At 39.0% G+C, this 18,384-nt stretch overlaps 1 protein-coding gene across 4 annotated transcripts in view; it reads left to right on the top strand.

The window, feature by feature from the left end:
* The window catches only part of LOC105228705 (regulating synaptic membrane exocytosis protein 2), a 287,009-nt gene extending 269,903 nt beyond the window's left edge, over positions 1–17,106 (top strand). For all 4 annotated transcript variants that reach the window (XM_049459418.1, XM_049459419.1, XM_049459416.1 and 1 more), the window contains 3 exons: positions 7,720–8,582; positions 9,821–9,982; positions 14,883–17,106. In XM_049459418.1, coding sequence (XP_049315375.1) covers positions 7,720–8,582; positions 9,821–9,982; positions 14,883–15,074 — 1,217 coding nt within the window. In that variant the 3' untranslated portion in view covers positions 15,075–17,106. The remainder of the gene's footprint in view (positions 1–7,719; positions 8,583–9,820; positions 9,983–14,882) is intronic.
* Positions 17,107–18,384: the final 1,278 nt, after the last annotated feature.

Raw genomic sequence — 18,384 nt, 5'->3', positions numbered from 1 at the left:
TTTTTCCACTTTCAAACGGTCAGCTATTGTTTGTCGTGCAACTTTTAATACAATATTAAAACCATTTCAGTCAAAGCATCATTTTTATCCAATATTGCTGCAGCTCGGACTCTTCAGACCTTTATGGTGGTCTTCCACGTTATTCACTTCTGTCATCAAAATCATTATCTCTGAACCGTTGAAACTATTTTTTTATCTTTGTCTTTCAACTTACCATCGTTGAACAAACAATATATATAAATTTGCTCTTTGTGTCAAAGAAGATTAGAAATTTTTTAACTAGAAGTGATGATTTAAAGAAATCATTAATTTTTTGTTTCTATTTGAATAAAAGTGCTGCAGAGTCACATATTTTGATCATGCTCCATCATTTCTTCTCACAGTGACTGTAAAATTGTTGAAGGTGTTTGACAGACGTCATGCCAACCGAACTGAAAAAAAATTGAACTCACTCACTTCACCGGTATATACTTTGAGAGGTCTCTGACATTTGAGTGCAATAAACATCATCATACCGTTTGAAAATACAATATAAAATATGTCTCATAATCACATTATTAGTTAAAACAAAAACTGTTGCCCAAAAGACCACTTAATTTATTCAAAAACCACTCATAAATCACCACTTGTTTAGTTTGCACTACCCTTAATCCGCTTATCCGCTTATGTTTGTCCGCAAATCAGTTGTGAAATTTACGCACTTCACCGGTTTACCCACAACATGCAGCCATAAGAACACTTAAGTAGCATATGGAGCCCACGCCCTCACATGAGGCTCATCACTAATGCATTTCCAATCAAACATAGGCAATTTCACGTATTTAGATTTATTATATTACGCCGAACCGCCTTTTATGAAACTGAAACCGCATATGTGCTGCTGATTTACTTCCACATGCCAAGAAGAGCTTACAAACTTTTCCAATAAACGCTTTTCTTTGTTGATTTTCGCTGGAAAAGCGCTGAGTCAGTTGTTTTTTGGGCTGGGAATTTTTCTTAGCTCTTTGCCGGACTTATCAGGGCACTGACTTTTAAGACTCATCTCGGCGTTATTTTATTATCTTCAACTGACTTTTCTGCTCAATTGATTGATTGATTGACTGATTGGTACATTTGCTCGCTGGCTGGTTGCTAAACTTGTAAGGCTGACTTGCAGAGCTCTTAAGAAAACATGCGTTGAACTCCCAGTTGGATGAGCGTGCCTGCAAATGTGTGTATGTATATCCTTGCTTTGTTCTTTGGATGTGTGTGTATACTCTTGCCTCACTTTATGGATGTGTGTGTATATCCTTACTTCAGTGTTGTATATGTGTTAGTATGTATCACTGCAGAGACTCGCTTCACATTCGCGTTTTCGACGGAAATTCGCGATTTCTTCTACTCTCACTTTCTTGGAATTGAATTCAATTTTCGTTTTTCTGCCTTCTTAATTATTACTTTAAGAGTTTTATTATTATTTTCGTGTATTCTTGATTTCTTTTCGGCTTCGCTGTCCAACAGAATTTGCTGTCAAAACATCGTGTCGAAGTTTTAATGAAGCACAGCAGCACGGAAAATCGCTTCCAAGATATAATTTTCTTTTTGAACTGAATGCTTTTGCACTTACGAATCATTAAACATTCATATTTGGCTGTGAAAGCAGAAACTTTTGTGAGAAAAGCAGATATTATTAAAAAGAAAAGTCTCTTTGTCACTGTATTCTTCTATTTAGAAATAGAATTCAATGTGATTTCTTTCATTTTTGTATTTTTTTTCCTATCAATTGAGATTCGTTAAACAGGCGATATATTTGTCGTACTAGACGTATGAGTAACATTTTAGAAAGCATTAAAGGCGATATGCCCATCCATTTATCGTAATAAATACTATCGGTTTGGTCTATTAGAACAAGTTCTACTGCTTTCAATATTTTCAAAACATAAAAGATACTCTACCTCAATCACAGATTGGCAGTTTCTAAAGTTAATGATTTATGTTGCTCGTCGCCGGAAGTTAGGCAACCTTTCAAGCACCCCGAATCTTTCAAAAGTAAGAGGTGAGATAATAATTTCACTTAGCATTACGTCAAAGAATGTCCTTAGCTGCAGAGAGATAGCATATGTACTTGCTGCCGGAGAGTACCTGTTGTTAATGTAACGGTTATCAAGGACGAGGAGTCTGGATCGTAAAGATGAGATAAGTTATCATCGTGGTCATCCAAGGGTAGGCCCAGGAAACGTGTTGTTTCGACAGGGAGAAAAGTGTCAAATGTTAGCGGGGCATGCAATAGGTAGTTAGTGGCATGCGAAGACTCGTTGCACGCTGGACATATATGATACATGATATGACAGGGTCAATTCTGGAAAAGTAATAGTTTAACCTGCTACAGTATCCAAAACGAAGCTGCGTAAGAGAGTGACTCTCGATTCTCGCGGCAATGAAGAGCAATGAACGTTGGGGTGACTGATCACAATAGGGGTGATGCTGGCATTTTTAGCTCGGGGGAGTGCCGGCGTAGTGCACGAACTTGGTGCAGATTGCACCGCCGTAGATACTAAGGTCTCAGTAGTGCGTAGGCAGCATGGCGTCACGTAACTCGTGGTCTACTCCCTGTGTGTCTTAAAGGCTGAACAGATGGCTCCATCCATTGCATGTATTACACCTAACTGAGGTGGAGTTTGGATGGAGCCTTTTGACACAGACACAGCAAAACAACTTCGCCCGAGCCCGGGTTGGAGTCAATGCCAACACGAGTCCGGAGGATACGGAACAACTCTGCTGAAAGGCGTTCGTCTTTGATGACAATCTTAATCTAAAACTTGCAGATCCGAATGAGGCTACATAGATCTCCGAAAGTGCAGTCCTCATTTTTATTATTGTTACTTGGTTTCTGGAATCAGTGAAGCAAAGTGATTTGCTTTATCTTGTTAAAATTGAAGCAAAAGATGCTATTTGAGATATGAAAGGTTTATTTCAAATAAAATAAAGAAAAAGATATATTAAAATTGTATTTAATTCAGCATTATATCAGGTCTATGGTCTAATGTTTGTTTTTACAGCTGAGTTGACAGCTTTCACTATATAAAAGCCTGTACATCGCGTACATCGCACTTTTTCAAAGGTCAAAGGTTCTTGCAGTTGTTACTTTGTGTGGATCCGAAGAAAAAATTCCATTCAACTTAATAAATTATTACAACACTGTCAAATTAAGAAGCTACAAAGTTAATATGCTGTATGATTTTAATGAAACTTCCGCAGACATAGTCTAAAGCATCGTCAAAAACTATTGTAAAGTTAAAAGCGCTTGTTCATGTGGATGAAAGAATCGTTCTATATTCTTCATGGACTAAAGCTACCTTACTAGCTAATAAATTTACCACAATTCAACTTTCCACGAATATAGCAATACCACTTCATTTAATTAAATAAAATATTATTGAAAAGCAATAAAACCAAAGTCGTATTAAATTACGATCTATTTGCTCAGGCAGGGCGTATGAGTAATATTTCACCTGCTATCAAATAAATTTCTTATTTTATGCCTTGCTTGTCAACAAAACCAGCAATAAAATTGTAAATTTCAATTGCAGTGCCCACACACATAAACGTATATATGTAATCATTAACTTTCATATACATTTGCTATATAATATATATATTTACATATATAATAACACAGTGTTGATATTACTTCCTGTTTACTGTCAATTCAAATTGATTGCTTCTTAAGTTGTTTGTGGTTATTAACAACTGAACATTTGATAATAACAATAGCCGCAAGGCTTCTCGTTTGCCACAGCTGCTGCTGTTGTCTATGCGTCTCTCGACTGCCAAGTGCTGCATTGATACTCGTAATTGCATTGCGGTCATTCTGCATTCAATTCTCATTATTTCGGAGAAATATCCTAAAAGAGGTTTATGGTAAATTATTAATGTATAGTATGTCAACATTCGAGGAATTACATAAAATAACTACACGCGCACAATTGTTAGGTATGTAATTTGTATAAGCCTTTCCTGCAATTATATGGCTTGTGGGCGCAAATACCCTGTATTAATAGAAATTATATGAAATGGAAATTATGGTCAGCATCAATATCAAGCAACTGGGCATTTCAATTTATTTTTAGTTAATATAAACTACATTTCTATTAGTGGGCAGTGCTAGTAATCGAAAATGTAAATTCACAAAACTTTATATAAATAAAAAGAAACTTAAGCAATAAGAGTGCCAAATGAAGAAACCCAAAAAAGCTTACGATCTTACAGCTGAACAGTGTTGCCAATTATTCAAAGATTATAATTATAATATAAATGTCAAACTGGCAAGAGTTGGGTCAGGTTAGCTTAGCTTACACTGGTTGGCTGTCAAGGCATACATAGACCTACTCGTTCTTTATAATGCCAAATAGAGGTGTATTAATACGAAATCAAAGCTTTTTGCGAGAGACTTTATGTCTAATTCTGATACTTCCCCCAGTCAAACTTCAAAGTTCTTAGATATCTAAGCCGAGTTCTAGATAAGGTCGTATATATACAGAGGAGGCATTTCTCATGCATACTTCTCTGCACTTTCTAAGTGTATCATCGTTAAAAATGCCCATACAGGACGCATGTACCGCCAGTAAAATGAGACCTGTGCCAATAGATGTACTGCAGTCTTTTCGAGACTATGTTAAATTAAAAGTTTGTATATTTCCGGTTTTGCGTTCCTCTAAGGCATTTTGTCTCACCTTGATACATCGGTCAGCCTTTCGGCGGTTAAGCGGATGGCAATTTTGGCAATCTCATCAACTATTTCGTTTTCCGGAACGCCCTTGTGGCCTAGGAACCAGTACATACATATGCAGCCGCTTTTCAAGCAACCATTCTTTATAATGTCTCCCTGCTTCCAAAGACTTTCTCTGACTCAATATGATGTCATATAATTGCTTTAATTGCCGCTTGGCTTTCGACGTATATGTTAATATGTCAAAGTCTTCTGTCCAGAAAATAATCCAGTATCCTGGCAGCTTGAAGGGTTGCCCAAGATCTAGTTCCGTTCAATAGATCTCGACGCCCATTCTATCAGTATTTTTTTAATAACTGTGTACATGTTGCGAGTCCCGAGGACGGGAATAATGAGTGACTTGCAGAATTTGATCTTTGTTTGTCGAGGGAGGACCCTACTTCTCAATTACATATTCAGTCCGAAGAAGCACCTGTTGGTAAGAGTTATTCGGCGTTGAATTTCAAGACTTTCCACAACTTAGAAGTTATGACTGTCAGCAGTGACATATATCGTCGCTTGTTTGTGGCCTGTACCACATATACGCTGTATGGTGGGAAGCAGCCACGACTGTGTTGGGGTCTCAAAAGCTCCTCTCAATTCAGTGTTCTATGATGCTTGCTTGTTTGCCTGTATGTCGCACTGTCTCTACGAATGCTATGCGGATTTAGTTAGGTTCACCCCCTCTTGATCTGATTGTCATACAGCATGCTGTTGCAATCAGGTTAAGAAGAGGCTTGATTGACTTGGAATGACTGGATTTCCGATGAGAATGCAGAGAGAGAGGGATATTTAGTGGACAAGAGGCTTCTAGATGATAGGGTTAGATGTAGGTGGCAAGAACGTTGGGACAATAGTCCTAACGGCCGAGGGACACGACTACATTCGGGACACTGGGTTCGTTGACGATAACCCAGACTTCAGAATTTGTTTAAGTCTGAGTTTTTGCTTACGGGGCATGGGCCTCTGAATGCATTTTTGCAACAGAGGCACCTGTCGGATAAGTCGGGTTGTTTTTGTGGGGCGGGGGTAGACAATTGGGCGCATTTAATAGAAGAATGCCCGATGTGGTATGGGGATTGGCTGGACTGATGGACAATTAGATGTTATTGGTTTGATCTTCACTAGTCGGAATACTGAACAGTAAGGGTCATTTGCGCGTGAGTTGTTTAAGCGGCGAAGACGGTTAGCAAGGAATTAGGGTTAGATTTTGTATGAGTGGTGTGTGTATGTGATGGCCACCAGTCCAGAGCCGTATAGAAGCTTCGGTAGTAGCTTCGGCCACGAGGTCTGACCGGAGACTTAATTCTGGTACCACGGGGAGCAGGAGCCCTTGGAGTTTACTCCAACCTGCTCATGCGGACTGGCCCCTCGGGGAGTATCGTGGTGGTTGTGGTTAAAACCCAAATGCGGGAATAACTAACACTTGTATGTGGAGTTAAATTGCAACCGGGTGCCGGACCCAAAGCACGGCAGAGGTTTTAGATGGGCCTCGAATCCGACCAAAGCGGTTAGTGTGGCCATTCCACACTTCCAACTGGTACTGAAAATGCTTAGCATTCTCTGGGCGCTGATCAACGCATTTATTTGATCCGCTGTGCTTTTGAGCGCCGTGAGGTAAGTCAGTCGTCAGCAGGTACCCACGTTAAATCCACCGGACATTGTCAACAGTGACATAGGAGCCAAGATGCGATTGCGACGACTGTTTGTTTGATGCCGGCAGATATTTCGTCTTGCCTTCGTTCACTACCAAACCCATTTAGTTCGCTTCCTTATCAGATCTGGAGAAGGCAGAACTAACGGCGTTTGTTACGGCCAATAATATCGATGTCATCGATACGCCAGCAGCTGTACACTCTTTTCGAAGATTGTAACTTCTCTATTTAGCTCTGCAACTCGAATTATTTTCTCCAGGAGTGGCTTGAAGAAGTCGCACTATAGGGACTCGCCTTTTCTGAAACCTCGTTTGGTATCGAACGGCTCGAAAAGGTCTTTCCCGATCCTGACGGAGCTTTTGACATTACTCAACGTTAGTTCACACAGCCGAATTAGCTTTGCGGAGGTACCAAGCTTAGACGTAATGGCGTAAAGACACTCTTTTTCGCGCACTCAATAGCTGCTTTGAAATCTACGTGAAGGTGGTTAAGGTCAATACTTTTTTTACGGGTCTTTTCCAAGATTTGGATCATTTATTTGCAATATATATTTTATAGGATTTCCGACGTTTACTTCTAGATGTTTTAAACTTCCTGGCTAACTGAATATAACCTATTTGGAGTATAAAAATGCTGAAAAATTGCAACACAGCAGGATTATGTGAGCTTTAATTAAGCCACTGATTAACCATATTATTTAAATAAGCTATAAAAATATATATTAAGTACAAGTTTTAGTAATATGATCAAATATTGGTTATTAATACATATTTTTTGCCTGAAAATATTGAAATAAAATATGTTGCATGTTGTTCGTTGCTTTGCATGATCAAGATACCTGTATTCACAGTACACAGTTCCCTCTCTAAGATTTTTGTTTCTAGCTTGTTCCGTTTGTATTAAAATTTTACTCACTTTTACCTCTACGTTTTTCCACTCGGCATGCCTTTTGAAGAAATTACTTTGAGTTTGCAATTTAAACGTTCAAATTTGGGCGATTTTATAGTTTAACGGTTAAAATTTAGTAACAGTAAAACTAGCCACACACACATCTACACATACACAAGTGCCTACATAAGTGGAATATGAGCAGCGCAATTGTTCCACGACAGAGTACACTTGAGTTCACGAGTAGTTTTGCGTTAAAGTTTGCGAGCCAACCAACTGGTGTACACTTTCGCTGCACTTCTTTGAGTGCCGCGCATTTAACTATTTCTACCGTCCGCCCCCCCCTAAACACTATATGTATGTATATTACTAATGTTTCCCTTTCTCGTTCAATATTTTGCAACGCGCTTAACCCCACCGCTTGAGCAGGCGCTAGTCGTGTGGCCTTGCCGAGCAATCCGAGCAGTCGCAAGGGCTCCATACTTGACATCGCGCAGCAGCAGCAGCAACAACAGCAACAGCTACAACAATTACAGGCGCAGCATCAACAACACTTGCAGCAGCACCTGCCGGTGGGTATCGGCAATGCAACAACCAGTCCACCCTCGGATGACGAAGGCAAGCAGTTTACGCCACGCTGGAAGGGCTCCGGCACCAATCTGCGTCCACAGAGCGCCAAGCAGGCGTTGTCCATGCTGAAGCAGGCCTCCTCCGCCACTAATGTAGCCATGCAGGGGCAAAGTGGCAGCGGTAGTTTGTTGAGTGTAGGTGCCGACAGCCCCAAGCAATTGCGAAAGGGCAGCATGATTAATTTAAAGGCGGGCGAAAGTACACACGGACCGACAGCGTTGCTGCAGCGCAAAGGCAGCGTGTATGCACACACCGCGACGGAACGCGACACCGGTAGTGTCGGCAGTAGCGGTTCGCCGCAGCGGAAGGGCAGTGTTTATGTCGGCGTTAGAGCGGCTGGCCACGAGGCTGAGTCGGCGCTGTTGCGCAAAGGTAGCATGTATAGTGTCAGCAGCAACGAAAGCCCGTCCATGTTGCGCAAACAGAGTATCGCACCGCACCATGTCAGCGCCAAGAACTTGAGTCATGGCAGTCATGCGGACAGCATGAGTAGTTTAACGTCCACGACTGTGACCACAGTCGCCACAGCTGGTATTGATACGGACTATGGCCTTAAAATGGGTCCAGGACAAATACATCCAAAAGGTTACCGGCTGACAACGGTGCGACATGGCGAGCTGAAAATGGCATTTGCCAAAATCAAAGGCACCGTGGAGGTGGAGGTAAGTAACGCATTCACGAAGGTGCGACTTAAATGCATACCCTCTGAGAATTTTCTGTTAAATGATAGATTAGAACCCAAACTTTATATCGAATTTGTCTCAAGCGTTAAAATGACAAAATTTATTAAAAATTTCACAAAGTCTTAGAAATAATTTAGCGTTGCAGGATTTTTTTTTTTCAAATACTATTCCTGGTTGACAGTTTGGCCATTTGGAAGGAGTTCGACGTGCATCTCACTTCCATAACCGAAGAAAAGTGTCAACATAACCTTGATTTTTGACCTGTTTTGACTTGGTTTTTCCGCTTCAACTTACCTTTGTTGCGATATTCTTCCGATTGATCCACTGTTTCTGGATCGTAAGCATGGACCCATGACCCATCGTCAATAATAATACATTTTATGAGATCCCGGTAGTCGGAAAGCATTATTTCATAGACGTTACCGAAACGCTGTTTTTCGAAAGAATTTTGTAATTATGAATTTTATAATTATGCAATGTGTGCTAAGTAGCGCCGTCTTGTTGAAACCAAATGTCACCGAGATTACCAGCTTCAGTTTCAGGCATCAAATAGTCGGTTAAAATGGCGCGAAAATGGTCCTCATTAACGATTACGCTCTCACCGGCATTATTTTTGAAGAAATATGGACCGATGATTCCACCAGCCCGCAAAGCACACCAAACCGTTGTTCTTTCTGAATGAAATGTCAGCTCTTGAACGTTTTCAGGTGGCTAACGCAGAATTAAATTGGGTTTGAAATCGATCTTCTTAGAACTTTTCAAGAGCCGATAGAGCGAAGCGATGTCGCTTGGGAAGGTTGAGTGCCTTTAGTTCTTGTGTTACAATAGTACTTTAAACCATTGAACGAGGACACTGAAAATTAAGTGACAACTGAAATCCAAAACTATACACTTTTGCTATTTCAACTCTCCCACATCGTTGTTGCAGAGCCAGCGCGTGGAGGTCGTGAAAAATTAACGAAAATTTGCGCGCCATTACATGCTCAATTAACCATACATGCCACATGCAACACCAGCTGACTATGCGCCAAAATACGAGTACATGTGCACCCTTTCAGATAACAGCATGTGCATAAACAACGTGGTCATTAGTAGCCATTTTACCGTTGCATTTTATTACTCTGGTGTTTTTACCTTCACCCATTCTGTACGCATTTGCCTTTTCGTACACGCTTCGTATGCCAGTTTTTCTACTTCCCTCCTCTTTCTAATTGCAGGTGATATGCGCACGTAACATTGTGCCCGAGGATTGTGAGACACCGCCGGATACATATGTGAAATGCTACATCAAGGATGGCGATCGGCTGCGGCACAAGAAGAAGACGCGCGTGGTGAGGCACTCGGCCGAGCCCTACTACAAGCAGACGCTCAAGTATCAGGTGAGTGAATGCCAACCAAACCGAAATGACTAACTTACAACAGGCAAATGGCTATGAAGCTCGCAAAACGGTGCATTGCTGGCTGCGAACATGTCGAAAACCAGGTTATGTTAAGCGTGTGAGAGCTCCATGCTCACATCAAGCGCTCTTAATGTCGGCTAGCGTGAGGAGGAGGGAGGCTACGCATTTACAGTCTTTTGTGGGTTAAATTTACGCTACCACACACACACACTCATTTGAGCGAGTTCACGCACAAGCAAGCGCGTCTGCCTTTTAATTTCCGCAATTTGCAGAAAAATTTACTGCTGATGACTTCCAAATGCCAAGCTGCGTGGGCGAGTTTAATTCCAATGTGCTCATTTGGATGCAACGCACATCCATTCACACATGCTGCTTTATGGTTTTACCGAACACGATTACACTACAAATTGACCTCTATTGTACATTTGGTGGATCCCTGTGAGATAAAAATAAATTTTATACCTACTATAAATGAGCTTTTTCAAGGATGGATCGAAGATTCAAGCTAAAATTGTAGGGGTAGTCTTCTGTTGGGAGCTCTCGATCAACTCTTATTGCAGATTGCAAGACATGAGCAATCTTTCAAGTAGAAAGTGTAGCCTCTTTCACGCAGAAATGACAACCATTAAGGTAGCAACAGATGTACTTTCCCGAAGCACGGCTTCCATTCCGCAGAGTTGCTATAAAGAACTTGAGCTCGCTGTTGCAGTAGCAACAAGACACTTCCATATTAAACTTGTCTGCGTGTCCAGCCACAGCGGGATCATCGTTAATTGTAAATCCGATTAGCTTGCAAGAAAAGTGCGCCCTTAAACCTCATCAAAATGGCAACGGACTTGAGCTCTCTTCGTGCATTTGGGCGCTAGATCTATAGATTTCGCGAGAGCTCAGCAAGCACTGATCACTAGCCAGCACTTGTGGACTTGCGAAAGCATTCTGGCTAAGTGTGGAATGTAAAACACACCCTATGGACAATTGGCTCTTAGCAAACCTCACATCATCATTGACAAAGTTTATAACGCTGAAGATGGGGGGAATGGAGATAGACACTTCTCCTTCACTGTCCAGGTTTCGCTAGACTAAGGTTGAAACAAACTGATCGAATTGGCTGGAATTTATATTAGACACATCAACAAAGTTGTGACAGACTCCAGTCGTTTTAGCGATATGCGACGGTCTTTTCTTTCAAATCGTCTCTCAATATGTTTGATGTTTGAAGTTGAGAGCTTCCTTCTTTGAACACACCCTCTCAAATTTTTTTGGAACTTCCCTCAAAGCTACGAAAACTCACTACTAAGTCGTAGATAATTTCATATATCTTGGAACCAGTATTAACAGCAACAACAATGTCAGCCTCGAAATCCATTTGAAAATAACTCTTGCCAACAAGTGCTACTTCGGACTGAGTAGGCAATTGAGAAGAAAAGTCCTCCCGCGACGAACAAAAACAAGACTCTATAAGTCACTCATTATTCCCGTCTTGCTATATGGTGCAGTGGCATGGACGATACCAACATCTGATGAGTCGACGTTGCGAGTTTTCGAGAGAAAAGTTCTGCGAAAGATTTATGGTCCTTGCGCGTTGGCCACGACGAATACCTCAATTGATAGAACAATGAGCTGGCCGAGATATACGACGACATAGACATACGAGTAGTTCAGCGAATTAAGTGACAGCGGCTGCGCTGCCTAGGTCATTGCGTCCAAATGGACGAAAATATTCCAGCTCTGAAAGTATTTCCACAGAATACTGAAAAAACTGGAGATTAGTGTATACATTGAGCTTAGGAAATAGTCAATTACATAAAGATATGACAATTTTTGAACACCTCAGTAGGGTACAAAGAGTTAATGTGACCGCAATAATCAGAACGAGGGTTAGTTCAGAATATCATCCGTTTTTGTATATTTATAATTAATCATAAGTTCGGTGTCCCTCAATGCCTTACAGGGTTGCTCCAATCTGTACTTAACAGATACACACATACATGCATATACTGCTAGGGCTCAAACGAGCCTTAAAATCGCAAAAGGCAAATAATGCAGTAATGCAGCACTTTGCACATTCATGGCATTACTTAGGTAGGTAAATACCATTGTAGTGCATGCACGACTGCGCCCACGCCTGAATGTAGACATCACATGTAAGCTGTGTTTCCGCCATACGATTCTGCAGAACACTGCATTATTACATCACCGTAATCAAATGACCATGAAGTCATTACCAACACACGAATACACGCTTAAGATTTAAACTTCGCTCTATTTGACGCTCGGTGCTGTATAATGCAGTAAAGCGATTAAAGCGAAACTAGTACACAACTATAATTTTAGTAGACTACACTGGATTTTGATGCAACAACAATGTGTTTTTTCACTTTTTCTATAACTTTCTTATATAGGCGATATTATAGCAATTTCTTAAGTACGTAAGTGGGTACGAATGCTGCCCCCGTGAGCTCAATTAGCGCTGGATGCTCTTTAAAACGCCAGTGATAGCTGACTGGTTATATGAATAGTAGATAGATATGTAGCAAATTTAGTCATGTAAGATAGACCACGGCGCTTTTGAAAAAATATACGTCACTACTGACCCACTCTGCAACCATTTCGGAACAGTTTTGAGATAGTCACGAAAATCCAATTGCATTAACTGCCTTCCTTTAATTCAATGGGAATGTGAATCTGAAATTTACTGACTGATTAAAGTGCATAACAAAGCCTCTCCAGCGCAGAGGATTATCGCCATGAATTATTCACAACTAAAAATAGAGGAGAATTCATGGCAGTACAAATGTATTGAAGTGGAATGAAAGGACTGAATTACGTCTACCTATTATTATGAAATCGTAAGGCAATTATAATCTCATTGTCATTTTATTTCAATGGCATTATTTAAAGTTTAATCCTACAAAACATTTTTGTAAACCATTCAATACTTTTCCACTGAAAAATGCATTTGCCAACGAAACAAGATCCACAGCTTTAGTGTGTAAACAAAAACAAAATAAAATTTGGCAATGGATTTCTTTCTTTCCAGTGTAGTCCTTTAACAGACTACAGTCGGTTCGGTGCATTCAAGAGAGTTTAACCAGGTCTGTTCCTCTTATCATATTATATCATTTGTTTCAAGTAATGGTTCGGCATTAAGTCCCTGGCTGATTAAAAATCCGGAACCAATTGCATATAACTGATGGCAATGAAGTGGTATTATGACCTTATACATATCTTTCGCCCACGATAACTTCACTCGTGGTAAAGATCAATTCATTGTGAGAAAGAATTAGGAAGTTCGTAATGCTTTACACAGCAAAAACGATTTCATTTTTTAAATTTTTGTTATAAAAAAATTTTCCGTTCTTTTAATGTTTATCGTACCAGAAAAGGTAATCCCGAGACTCTCACTTGAACAACGAAAGACAAATCACTTGTCATGTCAGAAAATCCACCGAAGTTGGAACCCATTACATATCTCATTAGATTTCGGCTAATTTAGCTGGGTTTCAGAATAAATAAAAATAGCGCAAGACTGATAACAGTGCGTTTGCTCAAAAACATTTTAGCTGTACAATTCCTTATAATTGGCCCACAACATACTAGGCTTACCGTGAAATTATTGAATATTATTGATAGCTTGGTAAGGGATTCCTTAACTAATTGTAAGTTATTACCAATATCGGCAGCACGATCAATGATCTCAACGGCGTAGAGGAGCTTTTTTTTCTGTGTCTGACTGTGCTCCAGAGTTTAAGAAACAGAACGCCAAAGTCGTAAAAGCCAATTTTTACAAAAATCAACTTCAAAAATAATTCTTCGATTCAGCAAAAGTTTTGAATTCTTATGTACACACGAAGAACCAATTGTAGGTTTTATGATAGATCGATAGAAAATAATTGAGGTTTTGCACTGCGACGTATGGTATATGTACCCTCTCCTATAACACATATGGCCACAAGGTTCAGCACTCTGAATAATTCCAAGTGCTTGCTGAGCGCAATTGAGGTGATGTAATACCTGTCCACGTAGAATGATCCTAGGGCTTTGAACCTGCTTCTACAACTTACTAACCTACAATCAGGTGTTCTGGATTTTTTGTTTCTTCTCGCACTGGCAGTTTGCGCAAGAAACTATGCCATGTTGGACAAGTGTTTCTTGAGCCTGCAGTGCTCAGTAAAGAGCGACACAAGAAGACGTAATTTGTCTCAGAGGAGGAGGTTGATCATATCACTAAACCTTGCTAGGTTGTAACTTCTCAGTAGAAACTTGGCGGGCACATTCCTGTTGTCCGTGGCGTTCTCTCCCTACTCCTTTGTCCAGAGGAGACTTCTGCTTGAAAGACGCTCGGAAAACATCCCATTGGTATGAATAGTTTAGTATGCGATCCCGCATCGCTCCAATGACTACCGATGTTTTCAAGCCATCAGTGGACCACTGGATAATGCTGCCCCTCGGTAGTAGGTCGAACTTGGAATCACTCCACTCCGCCTTACTACCGAGAGTAGTTCTAAACTTCTGTCTTCCCCTAAGACCTTCATTTGTTGAGACGACATCATCTTCCCTGAGTTGCACAAAGCATTCAGTGAAAATCATGAAGTTATCGTTTCATATTTATCTGATGCGAGTCGTCCATGATAATATCGAAAACCTTAAAGAAGCAGTGCTTGAAGAACGCGATGTTGACATCAGAGAAATAGCAGAGGATCTTAACCTATCTTGTGAATCGACTGAACCATGTAGGTTAATGTGTCGTCGTGACGTGTCGTCAGATTTTAACATGATTGAAGTCCTTTAACCCAACACGGACCTTTTTCTGTTTCCTAACAAACCTAATAAATAAAATTTTTAGCCAGAGACTAAACATATGTTCTTCTTCTTGCAGAGTGCCGACGTTTTTGGTCGCAATATTGTCATAATGGTGTGGCAACGCTGTGTCGGCTTCGAACACAATCAAGGTTTGGGCGGCACCGAAGTCAATCTAGATAAAATAAATGCAGCACAACGCATAGGCGGCTGGTATCCACTCTTTCCGATGCATTCATTAGGCGGCTCTGATTCGGATAATTCTCCTTGACCGATCACGCGCACACTAATACGAAGTACACAAACTAATACAATGAACAATAAAAACGACACCACAAATATGAATCAAAATACAATAAATACAACAAAACGAATTATAAGAATTACAACAAAAACACCAATTAATAAACCACGCTACAATAAGCAAAATACTATTTATATTAATGAATATTATAATGATAAGACAAGTAATGATTACAATTATGGTAATGTCAGTAATGATTACAATAATTTTAATGGAAGTAATGATAATAATAAAGGTAATGCCAGTAATGATTATAATAATGGTAATGCCAGTAATGATTACAATAATGTTAATGCAAGTAAAGATTATCGTAATGTTAATATCAGTAATGATTACAGTAATGGTAATGTCAGTAATGATTACAATAATGGGAAAGGAAGTAATGATTACAGTAATGGTAATGTCAGTAATGATTACAATAATGGTAATGTCAGTAATGATTACAATAATTGGAAAGCATGTAATAAATACAGTAATGGTATTAGAAGTAATGATTGCAGTAATGGTAATGCTAGTAATGATTACAATGATGGTAATGACAGCAATGATTATAATAATTTATGTAGCGCAAAGGCTCAATTACAAATTATTAGATTTAAATTGCAAATAATGGCAACTATGGAATTATTACAATTACAACAAACTATTATGGATAAGCAAAAACAAATAAGAATGGTTGTGGAGCGGTTTGTAGAAGTCCCAAGGGCTTCTTAAAGGCTTGAAAAGTGAAAACTAAACTGTTTTGGAAAGTATTACTAAATATAACAATAATAAAAATGCATATTTTACTAAAAGAGCTTATATAAATATTATTCTTAAGAATTTGTTGCAAACTAAAAACACCATAACAAACACTTACACATACACGAAGGTGTGTTTATACATACATACATATGTATGCTCTTACTATAAGCGGAAGAGGTGGTGAGGAAATGTTAGTTACTATTTACAAAGCAATGAATAAAGAATTTGAAGGAGAAGGAGAGGAAGTGAAGAGAAACAGCTTTTTATATACACACATATACAAGTACTTACGAGTATATACTGCTAATATAAAGATCGGGTCAGAAATATATATATTTTATTTTTGTAATTTCATTTCCATCTCTAACAACAAAGAAGAACAAATTTAGTACTACACCAATACATATATAACTAGGTGAATAATCAGTTATGATTGCATATGAACGTGTTTGTTGACTAAACTAAAAGTGAAGAAGTTAAAATTAATTATTTAAATATAAAGAAAAAAAATTTCAATAAAAGAAAATCAGGAATGTTGCGTACCTTAATAGCACGGAAGCACTGAACACTGCAGTACAATTAAACTTAACCGAAACACCAGCGCGTCAGCACCAATTAAACACGCCTAACACCGCTTGCATTACACACCCACATATACATATTTATATACAAGCAGTATATCATATATATATATGAGCATATTTACAGATTTGTTGCTGCTTAAATGTTATGAAAGAAGTAATCCAATTAAAGTGTTTTGGCGAGCAGGAAGTTGTTATATAAAACTTAAACGTGTTTAGAAGACAGCAAGGCCTATTTTTAGGCGCACAAGCTGCATTAATACTCCATATAAACATATCCATTTACACACCGCCTACACCTATACACCCACAAGTATACAGAAATACACACTATTTATTGTTGTTGCAGCATTTTAGTGGCAATCACCATATCAAAGGGGAATTTGCGAAGGCAAAGTTGTTAAATTGCATTGAAATCGTTGTGAAAAGTTGTTTCAGAGCTTACCTATGCACACAATTTACAAAGCTAAACTTTTAAAAATAAACTCTGTTGTATTTTAAATAGCAAAAATTATAAACAATTATACGTAAGAATAAGCAAAATAAATTAAATGTTAAGGTGTGATGTTACAAATAATTATAAATCAGAAGAAAAGCAGAAAAGTTCTGATTTCGTTACTCAGTTTAATTTTCTCATTATTAATCATACTCAAAGTGGAATCATTTTGGTGTATTTTATAAAACAGTTAACTAAATTTGAGTCCTCAATCTAAAATCTAAATTTACTTCTGAATATTAATACTTTGTTTGCAAAAATTATATGACAGAATCATTACTCAATAAGCCATTTCAAGGTTCCCTACTTTTTTAAAGAGAACACGCAGAAACTTCAAATCTAATGTGAAATAGTTATTATCAGTCTATCGCCTAAACTTCAGCCATTTAATCGCGACAATGACTATTCTCAGCAAACCATAAAGATATCGGAACCTTATATTTTATCTTCAGAGCCTGAGCAGGAATAGTTGGAACATCCCTTAGAATTTTAGTTCGAGCTGTACTAGGATGGTTTATCCCCACAGAAAAAAGTCCAACAGTGTGATCAAATTATCTGTTAAACGAATTTTTCTAACAATAAATCTATTGATAGATGCGATGTGACATCAAATAGTGGGTAACGGTCGCCATTGACGGTTAGGTTCTCACAGACATCAATTATGTAAACATCTGGACCAATGATTCCACCGGCCCACAAACTACACCAAACCATTGCTTTTTTGGAAGGAAATGTCATCTTTTGAAATACTTCTGGTTGCTCTTCGTCCCAAATGCGGAAATTTCGCTTGTTTACATACCCATTGAGCCTAAAATGAGCCTCATCACTGTACAAAATGTGGCGCGAAAACGTTGGATCTTTTTGGAACTTTTTAAAAACGAAGCGTTGTCGCTTGGAAAGGCCGAGCTGCATCAGTTCTTTCAAAAACTGTATATTGTACGCTTTCATTTCTCGTCGTAAAATACGCCAAGTCGTTTCATACGTGAGTTCGAGCTGCTACGAACGATGCAGAATCGACTCTTCACAGTCTTCGTGTTCACTTTCAACTACGTCTGCCACATTTTCTTCACTGCTTGCTGGACGTGATCTATTCGAACGAATATTATCCAGTAATGAATGCTAGGTCTCAAGATGGGTGATTTAGTTGCGAATAGCACACTCTGTAGTTCTATTGTGTTGACCATAAGTTAAGCGAAGCGCACGAAACACATTCTATACAGAACGGGGATTGTCGTAATAAAGTTGAACAATTTGTGAACGTTGTTCAGGCGTATATCTTTTCATGATGAAATGCCAAACAATATTGAACAAAAAGAACATGACAACATAACACAACTCACGCATAATATGTCAAAAAATATCTATTGAAAGAAGTACCTCTAATGGATCACCCGTTAGCAAGTAAAAACCAAAAAAATGTGATACGATGACACGAAAACGGCATGATAACATATGT

The sequence above is a fragment of the Bactrocera dorsalis genome, chromosome 5, assembly GCF_023373825.1.
Source record: "Bactrocera dorsalis isolate Fly_Bdor chromosome 5, ASM2337382v1, whole genome shotgun sequence".
NCBI classification, from domain to species: Eukaryota; Metazoa; Arthropoda; class Insecta; order Diptera; family Tephritidae; genus Bactrocera; species Bactrocera dorsalis.
Note: the sequence above shows the minus strand (reverse complement) of the source record. Positions and strands in the feature narration are given on the sequence as shown.